The sequence below is a fragment of the Oncorhynchus nerka genome, unplaced genomic scaffold (genome assembly GCF_034236695.1).
Source record: "Oncorhynchus nerka isolate Pitt River unplaced genomic scaffold, Oner_Uvic_2.0 unplaced_scaffold_1587, whole genome shotgun sequence".
NCBI lineage: Eukaryota > Metazoa > Chordata > Actinopteri > Salmoniformes > Salmonidae > Oncorhynchus > Oncorhynchus nerka.
In genome coordinates, this window is record NW_027039729.1 from 41,209 (window position 1) to 66,037 (window position 24,829).

Sequence of the window (24,829 nt, forward strand, 5' to 3'; positions counted from 1 at the left end):
GACAGGTAGTGGTTGCAGAAGACCAGCGGGAGCTTGCCAAGGAGTCTTATTCTGAGCACCGACCGTGCAGACAAACGCGGGGACCAATAGTAGGCCACCAAAAGTGGCCAAAGGTCTTTCTTTTCTCTCCAAAACTCTTGAACGTGCCGTCCTTGGCCAGCTCTCCCGCTATCTCTCTCAGAATGACCTTCTTGATCCAAATCAGTCAGGTTTCAAGACTAGTCATTCAACTGAGACTGCTCTTCTCTGTATCACGGAGGCGCTCCGCACTGCTAAAGCTAACTCTCTCTCCTCTGCTCTCATCCTTCTAGACCTATCGGCTGCCTTCGATACTGTGAACCATCAGATCCTCCTCTCCACCCTCTCCGAGTTGGGCATCTCCGGCGCGGCCCACGCTTGGATTGCGTCCTACCTGACAGGTCGCTCCTACCAGGTGGCGTGGCGAGAATCCGTCTCCACACCACGTGCTCTCACCACTGGTGTCCCCCAGGGCTCTGTTCTAGGCCCTCTCCTATTCTCGCTATACACCAAGTCACTTGGCTCTGTCATAACCTCACATGGTCTCTCCTATCATTGCTATGCAGACGACACACAATTAATCTTCTCCTTTCCCCCTTCTGATGACCAGGTGGCGAATCGCATCTCTGCATGTCTGGCAGACATATCCGTGTGGATGACGGATCACCACCTCAAGCTGAACCTCGGCAAGACGGAACTGCTCTTCCTCCCGGGGAAGGACTGCCCGTTCCATGATCTCGCCATCACGGTTGACAACTCCATTGTGTCCTCCTCCCAGAGCGCTAAGAACCTTGGCGTGATCCTGGACAACACCCTGTCGTTCTCAACTAACATCAAGGCGGTGGCCCGTTCCTGTAGGTTCATGCTCTACAACATCCGCAGAGTACGACCCTGCCTCACACAGGAAGCGGCGCAGGTCCTAATCCAGGCACTTGTCATCTCCCGTCTGGATTACTGCAACTCGCTGTTGGCTGGGCTCCCTGCCTGTGCCATTAAACCCCTACAACTCATCCAGAACGCCGCAGCCCGTCTGGTGTTCAACCTTCCCAAGTTCTCTCACGTCACCCCGCTCCTCCGCTCTCTCCACTGGCTTCCAGTTGAAGCTCGCATCCGCTACAAGACCATGGTGCTTGCCTACGGAGCTGTGAGGGGAACGGCACCTCACTACCTCCAGGCTCTGATCAGGCCCTACACCCAAACAAGGGCACTGCGTTCATCCACCTCTGGCCTGCTCGCCTCCCTACCACTGAGGAAGTACAGTTCCCGCTCAGCCCAGTCAAAACTGTTCGCTGCTCTGGCCCCCCAATGGTGGAACAAACTCCCTCACGACGCCAGGACAGCGGAGTCAATCACCACCTTCCGGAGACACCTGAAACCCCACCTCTTTAAGGAATACCTAGGATAGGATAAAGTAATCCTTCTCCCCCTCCCCCCCCCCCCCTTAAAAGACCTAGATGCACTATTGTAAAGTGGCTGTTCCACTGGATGTCATAAGGTGAAAGCACCAATTTGTAAGTCGCTCTGGATAAGAGCGTCTGCTAAATGACTTAAATGTAAAATGTAAAATGTAAAAAATGTCAGGGTCCGACAGGTGGCAGGCAAGCCTGGAGGAATGGGCCCACTCCAGGACCGCAGAGAGAACAGCATCAGGCACAAACATCCTATTGTCAGGGCCCCCACCCAGGGTTCGGCTGGGACCACTGCGCCTCCCAAACCTGTTTCCCAGCTGAGTGCCGTCACCAGGCACGAGGTGGGAAGGATGGTCTCGGCTCCGGGGTGGTACCTGTGGGGCTATAGCAGCGGGACACTGCATCCGGCTTTACATTCTTGGATCCCGGCCGGTACGAGAGGGAGAAGTTGAACCGTGTGAACAGCAGGGCCCATCTGGCTTGCCTGGAGTTCAAATCCAATCAAATTGTATTTGTCACATACACATGATTAGCAGATGTTAATGCGAGTGTAGCGAAATGCTTGTGCTTCTAGTTCCGACAATGCAGTAATATCCAACGAGTAATCTAACAATTCCACAACTACTACCTTATACACACAAGTGTAAGGGGATAAAGAATATGTACATAAAGATATATGAATGAGTGATGGTACAGAAGGACATAGGCAAGATGCAGTAGATGGTATCGAGTACAATATATACATATGAGATGAGTAATGTAGGGTATGTAAACATAAAAGTGGCATAGTTTAAAGTGGCTAGTGATACAACATAAAGTTGAGGCACTTGGCGGTGCGGAGATACTTCTGGTTCTTGTGGTCAGTCCACACGATGAATGGGTGTTTCGCCTCCTCCTGCCAGTGCCTCCATTCCTCCAACGCCATCTTCACCGTGAGAAGCTCACGATATCCCTCATCGTAGTTATTTTCCTTGGCATTAAGGCGGTGGGATAAGAAGGCACAGGGATGCAGCTTGAGGTCTAGGGCAGAACGTTGGGACAAGACATCAGAAGCATCAGCCTCCACCGCGAACTGACGGGAAGGGTCCTATGCCTGGTGGCATAGGCTCAGGAAGCGGTGACTCGGCCGTCGTCGCCAGCCCCCTGGGCAGGTCTAGAAGCCTCAGATTCTCTCTCAGCAGCGAGACCGTCGGTAGCTTCCGGGATGACTCAGAGGCAAGGTGGGATCCCTGGACGTGCGAGCGAAATCCAATTTCCTCTCGCTCCATCGTTCCCATAATCGCCCATCGATACGGATGGTCAAAGCTCTGTCGGTAACTCCCGGGCTGCAAGCTCGTCCTTGACCTCCTCCGAGACGCCGTGCAGGAACATATCGAACAGTGCCTCTTGATTCCAATCACTCTCCGCTGCCAACGTGCAGAAATCCACAGCATAATCATCTGCACTGCGGGAGTCCTGGAGTCCTGGATTAGCTTCAGGGCGGCCTCTCGCCCAGAAGTGTGATGAGTTAGGCTATCTTGGAGCGATCTGAGGGGAAGGAGGAGGATTGAAGCTCGAAGACCAGGGTACATTGAGCTAGGAACGCCCGACGGGTGCTCAGCTCTCCATCTGGAAGAGGTAAGCGGGGCTCCCGAGAAGGTGGAGTGACCGATGAGACGGCGCTGCTAGCAGCTGAGGAGCTGTGTGGTTACCACCGTGGTAGGCGGCGTCCCGGACTACCCGTGGGGTTGCTCCAGCTAATTGTCCAACGCCCAGTCATAGCGTTCAGCCAACGTTTGGACCCCCTCCACAAGGCCATGAAGCAATTCCTCGTGCATACCGATGGTGGATCCTTGAGTGGAGATGACATTGTGCAGCTGGCCCAGGTCTGCTGGGTCAGTCATGGCCAGTTCACATCAGGAATCAAGTTAAAACCCAGATGCAGACACGTCGAATTGACAATGGTTTAATATTCCAACAGGGGCAGGCAATAGACAGGTCAAGGCAGGCAGGGGTCAGTAAACCAGAGGTGGGGCAGCGGTACTGGACGGCAGTCAGGGTCAGGGTAGGCAGAGGTCAACAATCCAGAGCTGGGGCAAAGGGACAGGTCGGCAGGCAGAGGGGTCAAGCAGGCGGGCTCAGATTCAGGACAGGCAAGGGTCAAAACCAGGAGGGCGAGAAAAAGGAGAGACTGGAAAAAGCAGGAGCTGAGAACAAAAAATGCTGGTTGACTTGACAAACAAGACGAACTGGACAAACAGAGAACACAGGTATAAATGCACTGGGGATAATGGGGAAGATGGGCGACACCTGGGGGGGGTGGAGAGAGTCCAGAGTCCTATTCCCTATATAATGTATTCCTCTTTACCAGAGTCATATTCCCTATATAATGTATTCCTCTTTACCAGAGTCCTATTCCCTATATAATGTATTCCCCTTTACCAGAGTCCTATTCCCTATATAATGTATTCCTCTTTACCAGAGTCCTATTCCCTATATAATGTATTCCTCTTTACCAGAGTCCTATTCCCTATATAATGTATTCCTCTTTACCAGAGTCCTATTCCCTATATAATGTATTCCTCTTTACCAGAGTCCTATTCCCTATATAATGTATTCCTCTTTACCAGAGTCATATTCCCTATATAATGTATTCCTCTTTACCAGAGTCCTATTCCCTATATAATGTATTCCCCTTTACCAGAGTCCTATTCCCTATATAATGTATTCCTCTTTACCAGAGTCCTATTCCCTATATAATGTATTCCTCTTTACCAGAGTCCTATTCCCTATATAATGTATTCCTCTTTACCAGAGTCCTATTCCCTATATAATGTATTCCTCTTTACCAGAGTCCTATTCCCTATATAATGTATTCCTCTTTACCAGAGTCCTATTCCCTATATAATGTATTCCCTTTACCAGAGTCCTATTCCCTATATAATGTATTCCTCTTTACCAGAGTCCTATTCCCTATATAATGTATTCCTCTTTACCAGAGTCCTATTCCCTATATAATGTATTCCTCTTTACCAGAGTCCTATACCCTATATAATGTATTCCTCTTTACCAGAGTCCTATTCCCTATATAATGTATTCCTCTTTACCAGAGTCCTATTCCCTATATAATGTATTCCTCTTTACCAGAGTCCTATACCCTATATAATGTATTCCTCTTTACCAGAGTCCTATTCCCTATATAATGTATTCCTCTTTACCAGAGTCCTATTCCCTATATAATGTATTCCTCTTTACCAGAGTCCTATTCCCTATATAATGTATTCCTCTTTACCAGAGTCCTATTCCTTATGTAGTGTATTCCGCTTTGGTTACCATTTGGGATGCAAACGTAGATTTAACATTTGCACACAATTGTTCTGTGGTTCAGGCTTGTTTTGTCCACTGACAAAGAGAGAAAGAGAAAGCTTCTCGCTTCGCCTTAAACACAGTCACTGATACACTGCCAGGATGATGCTATCAAAAGTCACGACTCGAAGGAAAGTAATGGAACCTTTCACAACTAACCTGTCTAAACACGATGATATCAGCTTAGTAAAGGGAACTCCCTGTTGTGTTGTCTGATTCCCACATTCAGTGGATTAGGAGTTTAGATTAGTGGGAGATACACTGACAGTATGGCTTTTAAACATTTGTCTTTGCTTGGTTGTTGTTGGGTTTTTTTGGGGGGAGGGGGTTTGGATGTGAAAAGCACTCGCACATCACAATTTCATTTTTAGAATCATATCATGCGTAGGAAATAGAAGGTATTTTTTCAGGTATGTAGGAAATAGAAGGTACGTTTTTCAGGTATGTAGGAAATAGAAGGTACGTTTTTCAGGTATGTAGGAAATAGAAGGTACGTTTTTCAGGTATGTAGGAAATAGAAGGTACGTTTTTCAGGTATGTAGGAAATAGAAGGTACGTTTTCAGGTATGTAGGAAATAGAAGGTACGTTTTTCAGGTATGTAGGGAATAGAAGGTACGTTTTTCAGGTATGTAGGAAATAGAAGGTACGTTTTTCAGGTATGTAGGAAATAGAAGGTACGTTTTTCAGGTATGTAGGAAATAGAAGGTACGTTTTTCAGGTATGTAGGAAATAGAAGGTAAGTTTTTCAGGTATGTAGGAAATAGAAGGTAAGTTTTTCAGGTATGTAGGAAATAGAAGGTACGTTTTTTCAGGTATGTAGGAAATAGAAGGTACGTTTTCAGGTATGTAGGAAATAGAAGGTACGTTTTTCAGGTATGTAGGAAATAGAAGGTACGTTTTCAGGTATGTAGGAAATAGAAGGTAATGCGTTTTCAGGTATGTAGGGAATAGAAGGTACGTTTTTCAGGTATGTAGGAAATAGAAGGTACGTTTTTCAGATATGTAGGAAATAGAAGGTACGTTTTTCAGGTATGTAGGAAATAGAAGGTACGTTTTTCAGGTATGTAGGAAATAGAAGGTACGTTTTTCAGGTATGTAGGAAATAGAAGGTAAGTTTTTCAGGTATGTAGGAAATAGAAGGTACGTTTTTCAGGTATGTAGGAAATAGAAGGTACGTTTTTCAGGTATGTAGGAAATAGAAAGTACGTTTTTCAGGTATGTAGGAAATAGAAGGTACGTTTTTCAGGTATGTAGGAAATAGAAGGTACGTTTTTCAGGTATGTAGGAAATAGAAGGTACGTTTTTCAGGTATGTAGGAAATAGAAGGTACGTTTTTCAGGTATGTAGGAAATAGAAGGTACGTTTTCAGGTATGTAGGAAATAGAAGGTACGTTTTTCAGGTATGTAGGGAATAGAAGGTACGTTTTTCAGGTATGTAGGAAATAGAAGGTACGTTTTTCAGGTATGTAGGAAATAGAAGGTACGTTTTTCAGGTATGTAGGAAATAGAAGGTACGTTTTTCAGGTATGTAGGAAATAGAAGGTACGTTTTTCAGGTATGTAGGAAATAGAAGGTAAGTTTTTCAGGTATGTAGGAAATAGAAGGTACGTTTTTCAGGTATGTAGGAAATAGAAGGTACGTTTTTCAGGTATGTAGGAAATAGAAGGTACGTTTTTCAGGTATGTAGGAAATAGAAGGTACGTTTTTCAGGTGTGTAGGAAATAGAAGGTACGTTTTTCAGGTATGTAAGGAAATAGAAGGTATTTTTTCAGGTATGTAGGAAATAGAAGGTACGTTTTTCAGGTATGTAGGAAATAGAAGGTACGTTTTTCAGGTATGTAGGAAATAGAAGGTATTTTTTTCAGGTGCGTAGGAAATAGAAGGTAAGTTTTTCAGGTATGTAGGAAATAGAAAGTACGTTTTTCAGGTATGTAGGAAATAGAAGGTACGTTTTTCAGGTATGTAGGAAATAGAAAGTACGTTTTTCAGGTATGTAGGAAATAGAAGGTACGTTTTTCAGGTATGTAGGAAATAGAAGGTAAGTTTTTCAGGTATGTAGGAAATAGAAGGTAAGTTTTTCAGGTATGTAGGAAATAGAAGGTATTTTTTTCAGGTATGTAGGAAATAGAAGGAAATTTTTTCAGGTATGTAAGAAATGGTCACATGTAACTTTAAAGATGTCTTTTAAAACATTGTATTGTTTGTGTTTTGTTCACAGGAACCCACCGCTTCTTCGTCTACTTCTCATCTACCTGCTCCTCCAGAAGTGACTATTGGTACCGTCGATTCCTCCCAGGGGTCCCTTCCCCCGCAACACGGTCTGCTGACAAACCTCCGCTGTTCCCCTCCTCTCTGCTGTCCCTCTCCCCTCTCGCCACGGTCCTAGCCCCCATCCTAGGCAACATGTCCATCACCCTGAAGCAGGTCTTCAACAAGGACAAGACCTTCCGCCCCAAGCGTAAGTTTGAGCCGGGGACGCAGCGTTTCGAGCTGCATAAGAAGGCCCAGGCATCGCTAAGCTTCGGGGTTGACCTGAGGGCGGCGGTTGCTCTGCCCCACGGGGAGGATCTGAACGACTGGGTGGCAGTACACGTGGTGGACTTCTTCAACAGGATAAACCTCATCTACGGGACGGTGTGTGAGTTCTGCACGGAGAAGAGTTGTCCGGTCATGTCCGGAGGTCCTAGGTATGAGTACCGATGGCAGGACGATCACAAGTACAAGAAACCAACGGCTCTACCGGCTCCCAAGTACATGAACTTGCTGATGGACTGGATAGAGGTCCAGATCAACAATGAGGATATCTTCCCCACCAGCATGGGTGAGTACTACGCTTATGGGCCTTTATTATTAGTATCCCTGAACTTTCCACAAAACATTTTTTCTGAATTCCCGGCTAGAGGATTTCTGCAATCAGCAGGGAATGTTTAACCCTACTGTACTGAGCAAGAGGCAGAACCCTCTTGGTCTCTATTACAAATATATCCCCAACCCTTTGACTGTCAGCGTTCCTCTGTAGATCTCTATAAACAAGACAACAGAAATACTGTTCAAATGGAGGTGGATGCTAATCGGATAGAACCTCTTAACAACCCCGAACCTATAACCTCTGACCTTGCACTTATCCAACCTGCTCTAACTGAGTGGGTTACCACGACAATCACTAAGGAGCCCTGGTTAGGGAATAGGGTGCTATTTCAGCCGCAGACTAAGTAGATTGCTGCTAGAAAACACTGATCTCACTTGTTAAACCCTGTAGCATCCAACGGACTGTGAAATCCTACTTATGTCAGCTTAGGTCACAAGATCACAAATCCTCAATTGTTGACGTTGATGGGGGTGAGCTCCTCGTCTCCTCGTCTCCTATATATATATAGTGTGTGTATATATATATATATATATATATATATACACTGCTCAAAAAAAATAAAGGGAACACTAAAATAACACATAACTCAAATACTTTTTTCTCTACATAGTTGAATGTGCTGACAACAAAATCACACAAAAATTATCAATGGAAATCAAATTTATCAACCCATGGAGGTCTGGATTTGGAGTCACACTCAAAATTAAAGTGGAAAACCACACTACAGGCTGATCCAACTTTGATGTAATGTCCTTAAAACAAGTCAAACTGAGGCTCAGTAGTGTGTGTGTGGCCTCCACGTGCCTGTATGACCTCCCTACAACGCCTGGGCATGCTCCTGATGAGGTGGCGGATGGTCTCCTGAGGGATCTCCTCCCAGACCTGGACTAAAGCATCCGCCAACTCCTGGACAGTCTGTGGTGCAACGTGGCGTTGGTGGATGGAGCGAGACATGATGTCCCAGATGTGCTCAATTGGATTCAGGTCTGGGGAACGGGCGGGCCAGTCCATAGCATCAATGCCTTCCTCTTGCAGGAACTGCTGACACACTCCAGCCACATGAGGTCTAGCATTGTCTTGCATTAGGAGGAACCCAGGGCCAACCACACCAGAATATGGTCTCACAAGGGGTCTGAGGATCTCATCTCGGTACCTAATGGCAGTCAGCCTACCTATATAGGGAATAGGGCTCCATTTGGGATGTATCCCTGAACTGTTCCCACCACCGTGCCAGAATGAAATCATGATACCTACCCAGCCTTCCAGCCCCATCCCTGTTCTGCAGCCTGTAGGCACCTTAGCCACTGGCCACCAGCCATGAGTCTTTCTCTCTCTCTCTCTCACTATCTCTCACCCCCCTCTCTCTCTCTCTCTCTCTCTCTCTCTCTCTCACTGTCTCTCTCTCTCTCTGTCTCTCTGTCTCTCTCACTCTCTCTCTCTCTCTCTCTCACCCCCCCCTCTCCTCCTTTTTCTCTCTCTTTTCTCTCTCTCTCTCTCGCTCTCTCTCTCTCCCTTCTCTCTTTTCTCTATTACATTTACATTTAAGTCATTTAGCAGACGCTCTTATCCAGAGCGACTTACAAATTGGTGCTTTCACCTTATGACATCCAGTGGAACAGCCACTTTACAATAGTGCATCTAGGTCTTTTAAGGGGGGAGGGGGAGAAGGATTACTTTATCCTATCCTAGGTATTCCTTAAAGAGGTGGGGTTTCAGGTGTCTCCGGAAGGTGGTGATTGACTCCGCTGTCCTGGCGTCGTGAGGGAGTTTGTTCCACCATTGGGGGGCCAGAGCAGCGAACAGTTTTGACTGGGCTGAGCGGGAACTGTACTTCCTCAGTGGTAGGGAGGCGAGCAGGCCAGAGGTGGATGAACGCAGTGCCCTTGTTTGGGTGTAGGGCCTGATCAGAGCCTGGAGGTAGTGAGGTGCCGTTCCCCTCACAGCTCCGTAGGCAAGCACCATGGTCTTGTAGCGGATGCGAGCTTCAACTGGAAGCCAGTGGAGAGAGCGGAGGAGCGGGGTGACGTATCTCTCTCGCTCTCTCTCTCTCTCTCGCTCTCTCTCTCTCACTCTCTCTCACTATCACTCTCTCTCACTATCTCTCACCCCCCCCCTCTCTCTCTGTCTCTGTCTCTCTGTCTCTCTGTCTCTCACTCTCTCTCACTATCTCTCACCCCCCCCCCCCCCCTCTCTCTCTCTCTCTCGTTTTATGTCCCTCTGTGCCCTAAGGTACACATCAATAATTCACCCTGGAGCATGCTCAGTCCTGTCATCATGCATGTGTGTGTTTGCCAGGTGTAGCCTTTGTTTTCACCTCTTAGTGTAGCCAGGGTTAGGGTAGTCAGGGTTAGTGTAGTCAGGGTTAGGGTAGTCAGGGTTAATGTAGTCAGGATTAGTGTAGTCAGGGTTAGTGTAGTCAGGGTAGCCAGGGTTAGTGTAGTCAGGGTAGTCAGGGTTAGGGTAGTCAGGGTTAGTGTAGCCTGGGATAGTGTAGTCAGGGTTAGTGTAGCCTGGGGTAGTGTAGTCAGGGTTAGTGTAGTCAGGGTTAGGGTAGTCAGGGTTAGGGTAGTCAGGGTTAGGGTAGTCATGGTAACCAGGGTTAGTGTAGCCTGGGGTAGTGTAGTCAGGGTTAGGGTAGTCAGGGTTAGGGTAGTCAGGGTTAGGGTAGTCAGGATTAGTGTAGTCAGGGTTAGTGTAGCCAGGGTTAGTGTAGCCAGGGTTAGTGTAGCCAGGGAGGGTGTAGTCAGGATTAGGGTAGTCAGGGTTAAGGTAGTCAGGGTTAGTGTATTCAGGATTAGGGTAGTCAGGGTTAGGGTAGTCAGGGTTAAGGTAGTCAGGGTTGGGGTAGCCAGGGTTAGGGTAGTCAGGGGTAGTGTAGTCAGGGTTAGTGTAGCCAGGGTTAGTGTAGTCAGGGTTAGTGTAACCAGGGTTAGTGTAACCAGGGTTAGTGTAGCCAGGGTCAGGGTAGCCAGGGGTAGTGTAGTCAGGGTTAGTGTAGTCAGGGTTAGTGTAGCCAGGGTTAGTGTAGCCAGGGTTAGTGTAGCCAGGGTTAGTGTTAGGATATTCACAGTCTATTGTCCATTGCTCGTGTTTCTTGGCCCAAGCAAGTCTCTTCTTATTAGTAGTGGTTTCTTTGCAGCAATTCGACCATGAAGGCCTGATTCACACAGTCTCCTCAGAACAGTTGATGTTGAGATGTGTCTGTTACTTGAACTCTGTGAAGCATTTATTTGGGCTGCAATTTCTGAGGCTGGTAACTCTAATCAACCTCTCCTTGGGTTGGCAGGTAGTCTAGTGGTTAGAGCGTTGGGCCAGTAACCAAAAGGTTGCTGGATCTAATCCCTGAGCTGACACGGTCATTATTTGTCGTTCTGCCCCTGAACAAGGCAGTTAACCCACTGTTCCCCGTTAGGCCGTCATTGAAAATAAGAATTTGTTCATAACTGACATGCCTAATTAAATGCAGCAGAGGTAACTCTGGGTCTTCCTTTCCTGTGGCGATCCTCATGAGAGCCGGTATTTTATAGCATCTCGGAGTCGCTCGCCTGTTGACGTTGAGACTGGTGTTATGCGGGTACTATTTAATGAAGCTGCCAGTTGAGGACTTGTGAGGAGTCTGTTTCTCAAACTAGACACTCTAAGGTAACTATCCTCTTGCTCAGTTGTGCACTGGGGCCTCCCACTCCTCTTTCTATTCTGGTTAGAGCCAGTTTGCCCTGTTCTGTGAAGGGAGTAGTACACAGCGTTGTACGAGATCTTCAGTTTCTTGGCAATTTCTCACATGGAATAGCCTTCATTTCTCAGAACAAGAACAGATTGACGAGTTTCAGAGGAAAGGTCTTCGTTTCTGGCCATTTTGAGCCTGTAATCGAACCCACAAATGCTGATGCTCCAGATACTCAACTAGACTAAAGAAGGCCAGTTGTATTTCTTCATTAATCGGAACAACAGTTTTCAGCTGTGCTAACATAATTGCAAAAGGTTTTTCTAATGATCAATTAGCCTTTTAAAATGATCAACTTAGATTAGCTAACACTACGTGCCATTGGAACACAGGAGTGATGGTTGCTGATAATGGGCCTCTGTACGCCTATGTAGATATTCCATAAAAAATCAGCCGTTTCCAGCTGCAACAGTCATTTACAACATTAACAATGTCTACACTGTATTTCTGATCAATTTGATGTTATTTTAATGGACAAAAAAATGTTTTCTTTCCAAAACAAGGACGTTGCTAAGTGACCCCAAACTTTTGAACGGTGGTGTATCATTGTCATTATGGGGTATTGTGTGTAGATTGATGAGAGACAAAAAAAATAACACTTCAATCCATTTTAGAACAAGGCTGTAACGTAACAAAATGTGTAAAAAGTCAAGGGGTCGGAATACTTTCCGGAGGCTCTGTATTTGGTATTATCAAAGATAAATATGTAGGTCTACTGATTTGATCAGGAGTCGTCGACTGCTGCTTTCTGTGTATCAATGTCCATGTTTAAACACCTGCTTCATTCGTCAATCATACCTGGATTGCAGAAAGCTGACCGAATGCCTCTTAAAGGGAAGCTTGACGCCAGACTCTTCAAGGGTTCTTAAAGGGAATCTTGACGCTGTGGGAGTCAGCAGACTCTTAAAGGGAAGCTTGACGCTGTGGGAGTCAGCAGACTCTTAAAGGGAAGCTTGACGCTGTGGGAGTAAGCAGACTCTTAAAGGGAAGCTTGACGCTGTGGGAGTCAGCAGACTCTTAAAGGGAAGCTTGACGCTGTGGGAGTCAGCAGACTCTTAAAGGGAAGCTTGACGCTGTGGGAGTCAGCAGACTCTTAAAGGGAAGCTTGACGCTGTGGGAGTCAGCAGACTCTTAAAGGGAAGCTTGACGCTGTGGGAGTCAGCAGACTCTTAAAGGGAAGCTTGACCCTGTGGGAGTCAGCAGACTCTTAAAGGGAAGCTTGACGCTGTGGGAGTCAGCAGACTCTTAAAGGGTTCTTAAAGGGAAGCTTGACGCTGTGGGAGTCAGCAGACTCTTAAAGGGAAGCTTGACGCTGTGGGAGTCAGCAGACTCTTTAACCTGTTGCTTCTACTCGGGACGCTTGCGTCCCAACTAGAGCTCTGGAAATGCAAATGCGCTACGCTAAATGCTAATAGTATTAGTTAAAACTCAAACGTTCATTAAAATACACATGCAGGGTATCGAATTAAAGCTACACTCGTTGTGAATCCAGGCAACAAGTCAGATTTTTAAAATGCTTTTCGGCGAAAGCATGAGAAGCTATTATCTGATAGCATGTAACACCCCAAAAGACCCGCAGGGGACGTAAACAAAATAATTAGCATTTCGGCGTTACACAAACCGCACAATAAAATAGAAAACATTCATTACCTTTCACCATCTTCTTTGTTGGCACTCCTAGATGTCCCATAAACACTATTTGGGTCTTTATTTCGATTAAATTGGTCCATATAAAGCCTAGATATCGTTATATGTAGACTGTGTGATAAACGAAAAAAACATCGTTTCAAAACGTAACGTCATTTTTTTAAATTCAAAAAGTCGACGATAAACTTTCACAAAACACTTCAAATACGTTTGTAATGCAACTTTAGGTATTAGTAAACGTTAATAAGCGATAAAATTCATCAGGAGGCGATGTAAAGATCATTAGCTGTCCGTCTGGAAAAATGTCCGGCTAGAAACTCAACGAAAATATCCGGTCCTAGACCGGATTAGATACGGTGTCCTGCATGTGTTTGACCAAGAAAAAACTCGAAGGGAAATGACAAGACTCTAGACACCGTGTGGAAGCTGTAGGTACTGCAACCTCAGTCAATTAATTGTGGTTCACCTTTATCAATGGGTTCAAGTAGCGCATGGATATATTTTCCCATTTTCAGTGATCAGTTTTTCCTGTGCTTTTCGATGTAAATGCCGTTCTGGTAAAGCCACAGCAGTGATTTAACCAGTTTTATAAACGTCTGAGTGTTTTCTATCCACACAGACTAAGCAAATGCATATACTATATTCCTGGCATGAGTAGCAGGGCGCTGAAATGTTGCGCGATTTTTAACAGAATGTTCAAAAAAGTAGAGGGTCGACTTAAGAGGTTAAAGGGAAGCTTGACGCTGTGGGAGTCAGCAGACTCTTAAAGGGAAGCTTGACGCTGTGGGAGTCAGCAGACTCTTAAAGGGTTCTTAAAGGGAAGCTTGACGCTGTGGGAGTCAGCAGACTCTTCAAGGGTTCTTAAAGGGAAGCTTGACGCTGTGGGAGTCAGCAGACTCTTAAAGGGAAGCTTGACGCTGTGGGAGTCAGCAGACTCTTCAAGGGTTCTTAAAGGGAATCTTGACGCTGTGGGAGTCAGCAGACTCTTAAAGGGAAGATTGACGCTGTGGGAGTCAGCAGACTCTTAAAGGGAAGCTTGACGCTGTGGGAGTCAGCAGACTCTTAAAGGGAAGCTTGACGCTGTGGGAGTCAGCAGACTCTTAAAGGGAAGCTTGACGCTGTGGGAGTCAGCAGACTCTTAAAGGGTTCTTAAAGGTTCAGTGTAGTCAAAATTCAGTTTTACAACAGCTGATGAAACTAAAGCTTGTAAAAGTGAGAGAAAAAAAGAAGGTATTTGACAAAAACAAATCCAGTAACCAGGCTGGTAACTTTTTCTATTTGGCTGGCTTCTCCATGTGCTTGTGGAAAACAGTGCAGGGCTCTCTGGGATGTCCTTTAACAGTTGCACATCTATTCAGCTTCTCTGTTGTACAACTGAATGGTTGAATTCTTACAGTTTAAATGTCAACCTAATACCTCGGGCAATAATGGAGTAATCTGTTCCTGGATTGTGAGATTACACTCAGTATGATCCTGTTACCTCAGACCCAGCGGAGCCGAGCCAGTAGACTGTGGCTACTTCCACATACAGTTGAAGTCAGAAGTTTACATACATCTTAGCCAAATACATTTAAACTCAGTTTTTCCACAATTCCTGACATTTAATCCTAGTAAAAAATTCCCTGTTTTAGGTCAGTTAGAATAATAGTAGAGATAATGAATAATTTCAGCTTTTATTTCTTTCATCACATTCCCAGTGGGTCAGAAGTTTACATGCACTCAATTAGTATTTGGTAGCATTGACTCTGAGCAGTGTCTTATCATCCTAAAACCTACTCTGAGCAGTGTCTTATCATCCTAAAACCTACTCTGAGCAGTGTCTTATCATCCTAAAACCTACTCTGAGCAGTGTCTTATCATCATCCTAAAACCTACTCTGAGCAGTGTCTTATCATCATCCTAAAACCTACTCTGAGCAGTGTCTTATCATCCTAAAACCTACTCTGAGCAGTGTCTTATCATCCTAAAACCTACTCTGAGCAGTGTCTTATCATCCTAAAACCTACTCTGAGCAGTGTCTTAACATCATCCTAAAACCTACTCTGAGCAGTGTCTTAAGATCCTAAAACCTACTCTGAATTGTTTTTTTGTTGTCTTAAAACCGGTTTTAACAGGATTCCCAGGACCTTTTCTGAGATGATTTGTGGATACGAGCCCAGGTCTCACTCACTACTCACTGGCATAACCCCTAAACCACCTGGTGTGGGTTCATAGCCTGAGGAGTGGTAGGGTGAGAGGGGGAGGATAAGAGGAAGGGAAGAGGAGTGGTAGGATGGCTAGAGGGGGAGGAGAGGTGAGAGGACAGAGCTAGATGGGGGGAGAGGTGAGAGGAGGAGGGCAAGAGGTGGAGTAGAGGTGAGAGGAGGAGGAGGGTTAGAGGAGGAGTAGGGCTAGAGGGGGAGGAGGGCTAGAGGTGGAGAGGTGAGAGGAGGAGGAGAGGTGAGAGGAGGAGGAGAGGTGAGAGGAGGAGGGGGCTAGAGGAGGAGGAGGGCTGGAGGAGGAGAGGTGAGAGGAGGAGAGGAGGAGAGAGGTGAGAGAAGGAGAGGTGAGAGGAGGAGGAGGGCTGGAGGAGGAGAGGTGAGAGGAGGAGGAGAGGTTAGAGGAGGAGGAGGGAGGTGGAGGAGGAGAGGTGAGAGGAGGGAGGGGGCTAGAGGAGGAGGGCTGGAGAAGTGAGAGGAGGAGAGGAGGAGGAGAAGGAGAGGAGGAGGAGAGGGTGAGAGAGAGGAGGAGAGGAGAGAGGAGGAGGAGAGAGGTGAGAGGAGGAGGAGGGCTGGAGGAGGAGAGGTGAGAGGAGGATAAGGGCTGGAGGAGGAGGAGAGGTGAGAGGAGGAGGAGAGGTGAGAGGAGGGCGGTCCAGCCGCAGGGTGCAGGCGTTTCATTTAGCTCTGCTCTTTGATCCTGTCTCCCAAGTTTCCTGCTGCGAAGAAAGTTCATACTCTCCCTCCCCTTCCATCTCTTCTCCTCCTTCCAGTCTCTCTCCCTTCCTGCCTGCCCATCCCCTCCCCTTCCATCTCTTCTCCTCCTTCCAGTCTCTCTCCCTTCCTGCCCTGCCCATCCCTTCTCCTCCCCCTCTCTTCTCCTCCTTCCAGTCTCTCTCCCTTCCCTTCCTGCCCTGCCCATCCCCTCTCCTCCCCCTCTCTTCTCCTCCTTCCAGTCTCTCTCCCTTCCTGCCCTGCCCATCCCCTCTCCTCCCCCTCTCTTCTCCTCCTTCCAGTCTCTCTCCCTTCCTGCCCTGCCCATCCCCTCCCCTTCCATCTCTTCTCCTCCTTCCAGTCTCTCCCTTCCTGCCCTGCCCATCCCCTCTCCTCCCCCTCTTCTCCTCCTTCCAGTCTCTCCCTTCCTGCCCTGCCCATCCCCTCTCCTCCCCCCCTCTCTTCTCCTCCTTCCAGTCTCTCCCCTTCCTGCCCTGCCCATCCCCTCTACTCCCCATCTCTTCTCCTCCTTCCAGTCTCTCCCTTCCTGCCCTGCCCATCCCCTCCCCTTCCATCTCTTCTCCTCCTTCCAGTCTCTCTCCCTTCCTGCCCTGCCCATCCCCTCTCCTCCCCCTCTCTTCTCCTCCTTCCAGTCTCTCTCCCTTCCTGCCCTGCCCATCCCCTCTCCTCCCCCTCTCTTTCCTCCATCCAGTCTCTCTGTACTAACTACAGTGGGGCAAAAAAGTATTTAGTCAGCCACCAATTGTGCAAGTTCTCCCACTTAAAAAGATGAGAGAGGCCTGTCATTTTCATCATAGGTACACTTCAACTATGACAGACAAAATTAGAAAAAAAATCCAGAAAATCACATTGTAGGATTTTTAATGAATTTATTTGCAAATGATGGTGGAAAATAAGTATTTGGTCAATAACAAAAGTTTATCTCAATACTTTGTTATATACCCTTTGTTGGCAATGACAGAGGTCAAATGTTTTCTGTAAGTCTTCACAAGGTTTTCACACACTGTTGCTGGTATTTTGGCCCATTCCTCCATGCAGATCTCCTCTAGAGCAGTGACGTCTTGGGGCTGTTGCTGAGTAACACGGACTTTCAACTCCCTCCAAAGATTTTCTATGGGGTTGAGATCTGGAGACTGGCTAGGCCACTCCAGGACCTTGAAATGCTTCTTACAAAGCCACTCCTTCGTTGACCGGGCGGTGTGTATGGGATCATTGTCATGCTGAAAGACCCAGCCACGTTTCATCTTCAATGCCCTTGCTGATGGAAGGAGGTTTTCACTCAAACTCTCACGATACATGGCCCCCATTCATTCTTTCCTTTACACGGATCAGTCGCCCTGGTCTCTTTGCAGAAAAACAGCCCCGAAGCATGATGTTTCCACCCCCATGCTTCACAGTAGGTATGGTGTTCTTTGGATGCAACTCAGCATGCTTTGTCCTCCAAACGAGTTGAGTTTTTACCAAAAAGTTATATTTTGGTTTCATCTGACCATATGACATTCTCCCAATCTTCTTCTGGATCATCCAAATGCTCTCTAGCAAACTTCAGACGGGCCTGGACATGTACTGGCTTAAGCAGGGGGACACGTCTGGCACTGCAGGATTTGAGTCCCTGGCGGCGTAGTGTGTTACTGATGGTAGGCTTTGTTACTTTGGTCCCAGCTCTCTGCAGGTCATTCACTAGGTCCCCCCGTGTGGTTCTGGGATTTTTGCTCACCGTTCTTGTGATCATTTTGACCCCACGGGGTGAGATCTTGCGTGGAGCCCCAGATCGAGGGAGATTATCAGTGGTCTTGTATGTCTTCCATTTCCTGATAATTGCTCCCACAGTTGATTTCTTCAAACCAAGCTGCTTACCCATTGCAGATTCAGTCTTCCCAGCCTGCTGAAGGTCTACAATTTTGTTTCTGGTGTCCTTTGACAGCTCTTTGGTCTTGGCCATAGTGGAGTTTGGAGTGTGACTGTTTGAGGTTGTGGACAGGTGTCTTTTATACTGGTAACAAGTTCAAACAGGTGCCATTAATACAGGTAACGAGTGGAGGACAGAGGAGCCTCTTAAAGAAGAAGTTACATGTCTGTGAGAGCCAGAAATCTTGCTTGTTTGTAGGTGACCAAATACTTATTTTTCACCATAATTCGCAAATAAATTAATAAAGAATCCTACAAGTCTGTCATAGTTGAAGTGTACCTATGATGAAAATTACAGGCCTCTCTCATCTTTTTAAGTGGGAGAATTTGCACAATTGGTGGCTGAAATACTTTTTAAATACTTTTTTGCCCCACTGTATCTGTAAGGTCCCTCAGTTCAGCAGTGAATTTCAAGCACAGATTCAACCTCAAAGACCAGGGAGGTTTTCCAATGCCTCACAAAGAAGGGCACCGATTGGTAGATGCGTAAAATAATAAAACTGACATGGAATATCCCTTTGAGCAACATGGTGAAGTTATTAATTACAGGTGTATCAATCAGTTCTCTTGGTAGGTCTCTGCTGTGTCGATAGGGTTCTGCTGTGTCGATAGGGTTCTGCTGTGTCCATAGGGTTCTGCTGTGTCGATAGGGTTCTGCTGTGTAGATAGGGTTCTGCTATGTAGATAGGGTTCTGCTGTGTCGATAGGTCTCTGCTGTGTCGATAGGGTTCTGCTGTGTCGATAGGTCTCTGCTGTGTCAATAGGGTTCTGCTGTGACGATAGGGTTCTGCTGTGTCGATAGGGTTCTGCTGTGACGATAGGGTTCTGCTGTGTCGATAGGGTTCTGCTGTGTCGATAGGGTTCTGCTGTGTAGATAGGGTTCTGCTGTGTAGATAGGGTTCTGCTGTGTCGATAGGGTTCTGCTGTGTAGATAGGGTTCTGCTGTGTCGATAGGTCTCTGCTGTGTCGATAGGGTTTTAGTTTTGGGCTAGCCAGTAGTCTACTCCTCCAGTGGGTTGTCAGTGTGATAATGTGTTGCCTCTCAGGTCACCGGTAGTTTTGGGCTAGCCAGTAGTCTACTCCTCCAGTGGGTTGTCAGTGTGATAATGTGTTGCCTCTCAGGTCACCGGTAGTTTTGGGCTAGCCAGTAGTCTAGTCCTCCAGTGGGTTGTCAGTGTGATAATGTGTTGCCTCTCAGGTCACCGGTAGTTTTGGGCTAGCCAGTAGTCTAGTCCTCCAGTGGGTTGTGATGTATATCTGCAGGCTGAACCTGTTATCCACGTTGGGATGGTCGACATTCACCCTGTGATTGGCTTGATGAAGTGGGCATTTTCCATCAACACAACACAGTTAGCCTAGCAGACAATGAAAGGTTACCGATAGCAACTAGATAAAGAGTAAGGTAAAACTTAAGAATCTGGTTCTGCCTGGCATTTAGATTGTCCTGTAATCTGATAGTGTGGATGTATTTATTTGACCTAACTTGTCCATGTATGTGTCCAATGCTGGGGGACAAATTAAACGTCCATGTTGCGAACAATAAAGTTTATTCAATTCAATTATAGCCTCCAACTCAGGATACAGGCTAGTGTGGTACTAGTAGAGAGGGATACATGGAAGTAGAGTGGACTGGCATGTCATTGGATCGCCTCTAAGGCGTCTGATGGTCTCCGTACTGTAGGTAGAAAGACATTTAGTTTCTGATTCCTTCTGCTAATCCTCTGCTCGACAATACCACGTCATGGACACATTCATGCATTTTTATAAACCCGGGTAGTTTGGATACAGGATGCTGATTGGATTAAAACAGCATTCAGCCGTGTGTATTTGAGATTGGATATCATGAATGACCTTTTCACCTTCATAAAACGGCTACGTCGAGAACAGCTCTACATGCCCATGTAGAAAACAAGTGTTCAGAAGTGTGTTTGTCTCTGTCTCTCTCTCACACACTTTTTATCTCTGTCTCTAACTCTCTTTCTCTCTCTCTCTCTCTCTCTCTCTGACCCTCTCTCTATCTCTGTCTTTCTCTCTCTGTCTCACTTGGTCTCTCTCTCTCTCACACTTTTTATCTCTCTCTCTAACTCTCTTTCTCTCGGTCTCTCTTATTCTCTCTCTCTGACTCGCCTTGTCTCTTTCTCTCTCTCTCTCTCTCTCTCTCTGACCCTCTCTCTATCTCTGTCTTTCTCTCTCTGTCTCGCTTTGTCTCTCTCTCTCACACACTTTTTATCTCTGTCTCTGACTCTCTCTCTCTGACTCTCTCTCTCTGTCTTTCTCTCTCTGTCTCGCTTTGTCTCTCTCTCTGACTCTCTCTCTCTGTCTTTCTCTCTCTGCCTCTCTCTGTCTTTCTCTCTGACTCTCTCTCTCTGACTCTCTCTCTGTCTCTCTCTCTGACTCTCTCTCTCTGTCTTTCTCTCTCTGCCTCTCTCTGTCTTTCTCTCTGACTCTCTCTCTCTGACTCTCTGTCTCTCTCTCTGTCTCTCTCTCTCACACCCCACAGGTATCCCCTTCCCCAAGAACTTCATCCAGATCTGTAAGAAGATCATCTGCCGTCTGTTCCGGGTGTTTGTCCACGTCTACATCCACCATTTTGACCGTATGATCCTGATGGGAGCTGAGGCCCATGTTAACACCTGCTATAAGCACTTCTACTACTTCAGCACAGAGCTCAACCTCATAGACCGCAAGGAGCTGGAGCCACTGGTGAGTCAAGACAGAGGCTTTGTCCCAAATGGCACCCTAGTCCCTATGTAGTGCACTACTTTAGACCAGAGCCCTATTCCCTACATAGTGCACTACTTTAGACCAGGGCCCTATTCCCTACATAGTACACTACTTTAGACCAGGGCCCTATAGAACCCTATTCCCTATATAGAGCACTACTATAGACCAGACCCTTATTCCCTATATAGTGCACTACTATAGACCAGACCCCTATTCCCTATATAGTGCACTACTATAGACCAGACGTTTATTCCCTATATAGCGCACTACTATAGACCAGACCCCTATTCCCTATATAGTGCACTATTATAGACCAGACCCCTATTCCCTATATAGTGCACTACTTTAGACCAGAGCCCTATACCCTATATAGTGCACTACTTTAGACCAGAGACCTATTCCCTATATAGTGCACTACTTTAGACCAGAGCCCTATTCCCTATATAGTGCACTACTTTCGACCAGAGACCTATTCCCTATATAGAGCACTACTATAGACTACACCCCTATTCCCTATATAGCGCACTACTTTAGACCAGAGCCCTATTCCCTATATAGAGCACTACTTTAGACCAGAGCCCTATACCCTATATAGTGCACTACTTTAGACCAGAGACCTATTCCCTATATAGTGCACTACTTTAGACCAGAGCCCTATTCCCTATATAGTGCACTACTTTCGACCAGAGCCCTATTCCCTATATAGTGCACTACTTTAGACCAGAGCCCTATTCCGTATATAGAGCACTACTATAGACCAGACCCCTATTCCCTATATAGTGCACTACTATAGACCAGACCCCTATTCCCTATATAGTGCACTACTTTAGACCAGAGCCCTATTCCCTATATAGTGCACTACTTTAGACCAGAGCCCTATTCCCTATATAGTGCACTACTATAGACCAGAGCCCTATTCCCTATATAGTGCACTACTTTAGACCAGTAGGAGTACAAGTTAAACAACTCAATCCTCTCAGAAAGACACACGTGACGAGGTGTTTATTAAAATGCTCTGGTCACCCGGTAGTCATCTACTATGTCACCCGGTAGTCATCTACTATGTCACCCGGTAGTCATCTACTATGTCACCCGGTAGTCATCTACTATGTCACCCGGTAGTCATCTACTATGTCACCCGGTAGTCATCTACTATGTCACCCGGTAGTCATCTACTATGTCGGCGGGTAGCTAGCGGTTAAGAGCATTGGGCCAGGAACCGAGCACCTTTTTAATGCTCCTGTAAGTCGCTCCTGGTAAGATGACTCAAATGTAAATGTTCTATACTGACTGGACTGGTGTGACCTACGGGTTAGAGGGAAGTCGGTAGTGACCTACGGGTTAGAGGGAAGTCGGTAGTGACCTACGGGTTAGAGGGAAGTCGGTAGTGACCTACGGGTTAGAGGGAAGTCGGTAGTGACCTACGGGTTAGAGGGAAGTCGGTAGTGACCTACGGGTTAGAGGGAAGTCGGTAGTGACCTACGGGTTAGAGGGAAGTCGGTAGTGACCTACGGGTTAGAGGGAAGTCGGTAGTGACCTACGGGTTAGAGGGAAGTCGGTGTGACCTACAGGTTAGAGGGAAGTCGGTAGTGACCTACGGGTTAGAGGGAAGTCGGTAGTGACCTACGGGTTAGAGGGAAGTCGGTAGTGACCTACGGGTTAGAGGGAAGTCGGTAGTGACCTACGGGTTAGAGGGAAGTCGGTAGTGACCTACGGGTTAGAGGGAAGTCGGTGTGACCTACGGGTTAGAGGGAAGTCGGTGTGACCTACGGGTTAGAGGGAAGTCGGTAGTGACCTACGGGTTAGAGGGAAGTCGGTGTGACCTACGGGTTAGAGGGAAGTCGGTGTGACCTACAGGTTAGAGGGAAGTCGGTAGTGACCTACGGGTTAGAGGGAAGTCGGTGTGACCTACGGGTTAGAGGGAAGTCGGTAGTGACCTACGGGTTAGAGGGAAGTCGGTAGTGACCTACGGGTTAGAGGGAAGTCGGTGTGACCTACGGGTTAGAGGGAAGTCGGTGTGACCTACGGGTTAGAGGGAAGTCGGTAGTGACCTACGGGTTAGAGGGAAGTCGGTAGTGACCTACGGGTTAGAGGGAAGTCGGTGTGACCTACGGGTTAGAGGGAAGTCGGTAGTGACCTACGGGTTAGAGGGAAGTCGGTGTGACCTACGGGTTAGAGGGAAGTCGGTAGTGACCTACGGGTTAGAGGGAAGTCGGTAGTGACCTACGGGTTAGAGGGAAGTCGGTGTGACCTACGGGTTAGAGGGAAGTCGGTAGTGACCTACGGGTTAGAGGGAAGTCGGTAGTGACCTACGGGTTAGAGGGAAGTCGGTAGTGACCTACGGGTTAGAGGGAAGTCGGTGTGACCTACGGGTTAGAGGGAAGTCGGTAGTGACCTACGGGTTAGAGGGAAGTCGGTAGTGACCTACGGGTTAGAGGGAAGTCGGTGTGACCTACGGGTTAGAGGGAAGTGGCGGATCAGAGAACATTAAGAGATCAGTGGTCAGCGCAGCCACCTCCGGATCACATATATCTGTTGTCTGTGGACTCTCCCTTCCACTGTAATAAAAACCACAATACAAAAGAGGAGTAGAGATCCGTTCCTTTTTTAAAATGTCTACTAAACCCCTCTCTCCTGGTCTAATAAACCACTCTCTCCTGGTCTACTAAACCCCTCTCTCCTGGTCTACTAAACCCCTCTCTCCTGGTCTACTAAACCCCTCTCTCCTGGTCTAATAAACCCCTCTCTCCTGGTCTACTAAACCCCACTCTCATGGTCTACTAAACCCCTCTCTCCTGGTCTAATAAACCCCTCTCTCCTGGTCTAATAAACCCCTCTCTCCTGGTCTAATAAACCCCTCTCCTGGTCTCTCCTCGGTCTAATAAACCCCTCTCTCCTGGTCTACTAATAAAACCCTCTCTCCTGGTCTAATAAACCCCTCTCTGGTCCGGTCTAATAAACCCCTCTCTCCCGGTCTACTAAACCCCTCTCTCCTGGTCTAATAAACCCCTCTCTCCTGGTCTACTAAACCCCTCTCTCCTGGTCTACTAAACCCCTCTCTCCTGGTCTAATAAACCCCTCTCTCCTGGTCTACTAAACCCCTCTCTCCTGGTCTACTAAACCCCTCTCTCCTGGTCTACTAAACCCCTCTCTCCTGGTCTAATAAACCCCTCTCTCCTGGTCTACTAAACCCCTCTCTCCTGGTCTACTAAACCCATCTCTCCTGGTCTACTAAACCCCTCTCTCCTGGTCTAATAAACCCCTCTCTCTTGGTCTACTAAACCCCTCTCTCCTGGTCTACTAAACCCCTCTCTCCTGGTCTACTAAACCCCTCTCTCCTGGTCTAATAAACCCCTCTCTCCTGGTCTACTAAACCACTCTCTCCTGGTCTAATAAACCCCTCTCTCCTGGTCTACTAAACCCCTCTCTCCTGGTCTACTAAACCACTCTCCTCCTGGTCTACTAAACCCCTCTCTCCTGGTCTAATAAACCCTCTCTCTCCTGGTCTAATAAACCCCTCTCTCCTGGTCTAATAAACCCCTCTCTCCCGGTCTAATAAACCCCTCTCTCCTGGTCTAATAAACCCCTCTCTCCTGGTCTAATAAACCCCTCTCTCCCAGTCTAATAAACCCCTCTCTCCCGGTCTACTAAACCCCTCTCTCCTGGTCTAATAAACCCCTCTCTCCTGGTCTACTAAACCCCTCTCTCCTGGTCTACTAAACCCCTCTCTCCTGGTCTAATAAACCCCTCTCTCCTGGTCTACTAAACCCCTCTCTCCTGGTCTACTAAACCCCTCTCTCCTGGTCTAATAAACCCCTCTCTCCTGGTCTACTAAACCCCTCTCTCCTGGTCTACTAAACCCCTCTCTCCTGGTCTACTAAACCCATCTCTCCTGGTCTAATAAACCCCTCTTTCCTGGTATACTAAATCCCTCTCTCCTGGTCTAATAAACCCCTCTCTCCTGGTCTAATAAACCCCTCTCTCCTGGTCTACTAAACCCCTCTCTCCTGGTCTACTAAACCACTCTCTCATGGTCTACTAAACCCCTCTCTCCTGGTCTACTAAACCCCTCTCTCCTGGTCTAATAAACCCCTCTCTCCTGGTCTACTAAACCCCACTCTCATGGTCTACTAAACCCCTCTCTCCTGGTCTAATAAACCACTCTCTCCTGGTCTACTAAACCCCTCTCTCCTGGTCTACTAAACCCCTCTCTCCTGGTCTACTAAACCCCTCTCTCCTGGTCTAATAAAC

The 24,829-nt window shown here is 47.1% G+C and overlaps 1 protein-coding gene across 1 annotated transcript in view; it reads left to right on the plus strand.

The window, feature by feature from the left end:
• LOC115123478 (MOB kinase activator 3B-like) overlaps positions 1 to 20,557 on the plus strand; it is a gene marked incomplete at its 3' end in the record, with an annotated part of 42,926 nt that extends 22,369 nt beyond the window's left edge. Inside the window, exons 2-3 of the mRNA XM_065015232.1 lie at positions 6,992 to 7,594; positions 20,355 to 20,557. Coding sequence (XP_064871304.1) covers positions 6,992 to 7,594; positions 20,355 to 20,557 — 806 coding nt within the window. The remainder of the gene's footprint in view (positions 1 to 6,991; positions 7,595 to 20,354) is intronic.
• Between the last annotated feature and the right edge of the window lie 4,272 nt (positions 20,558 to 24,829).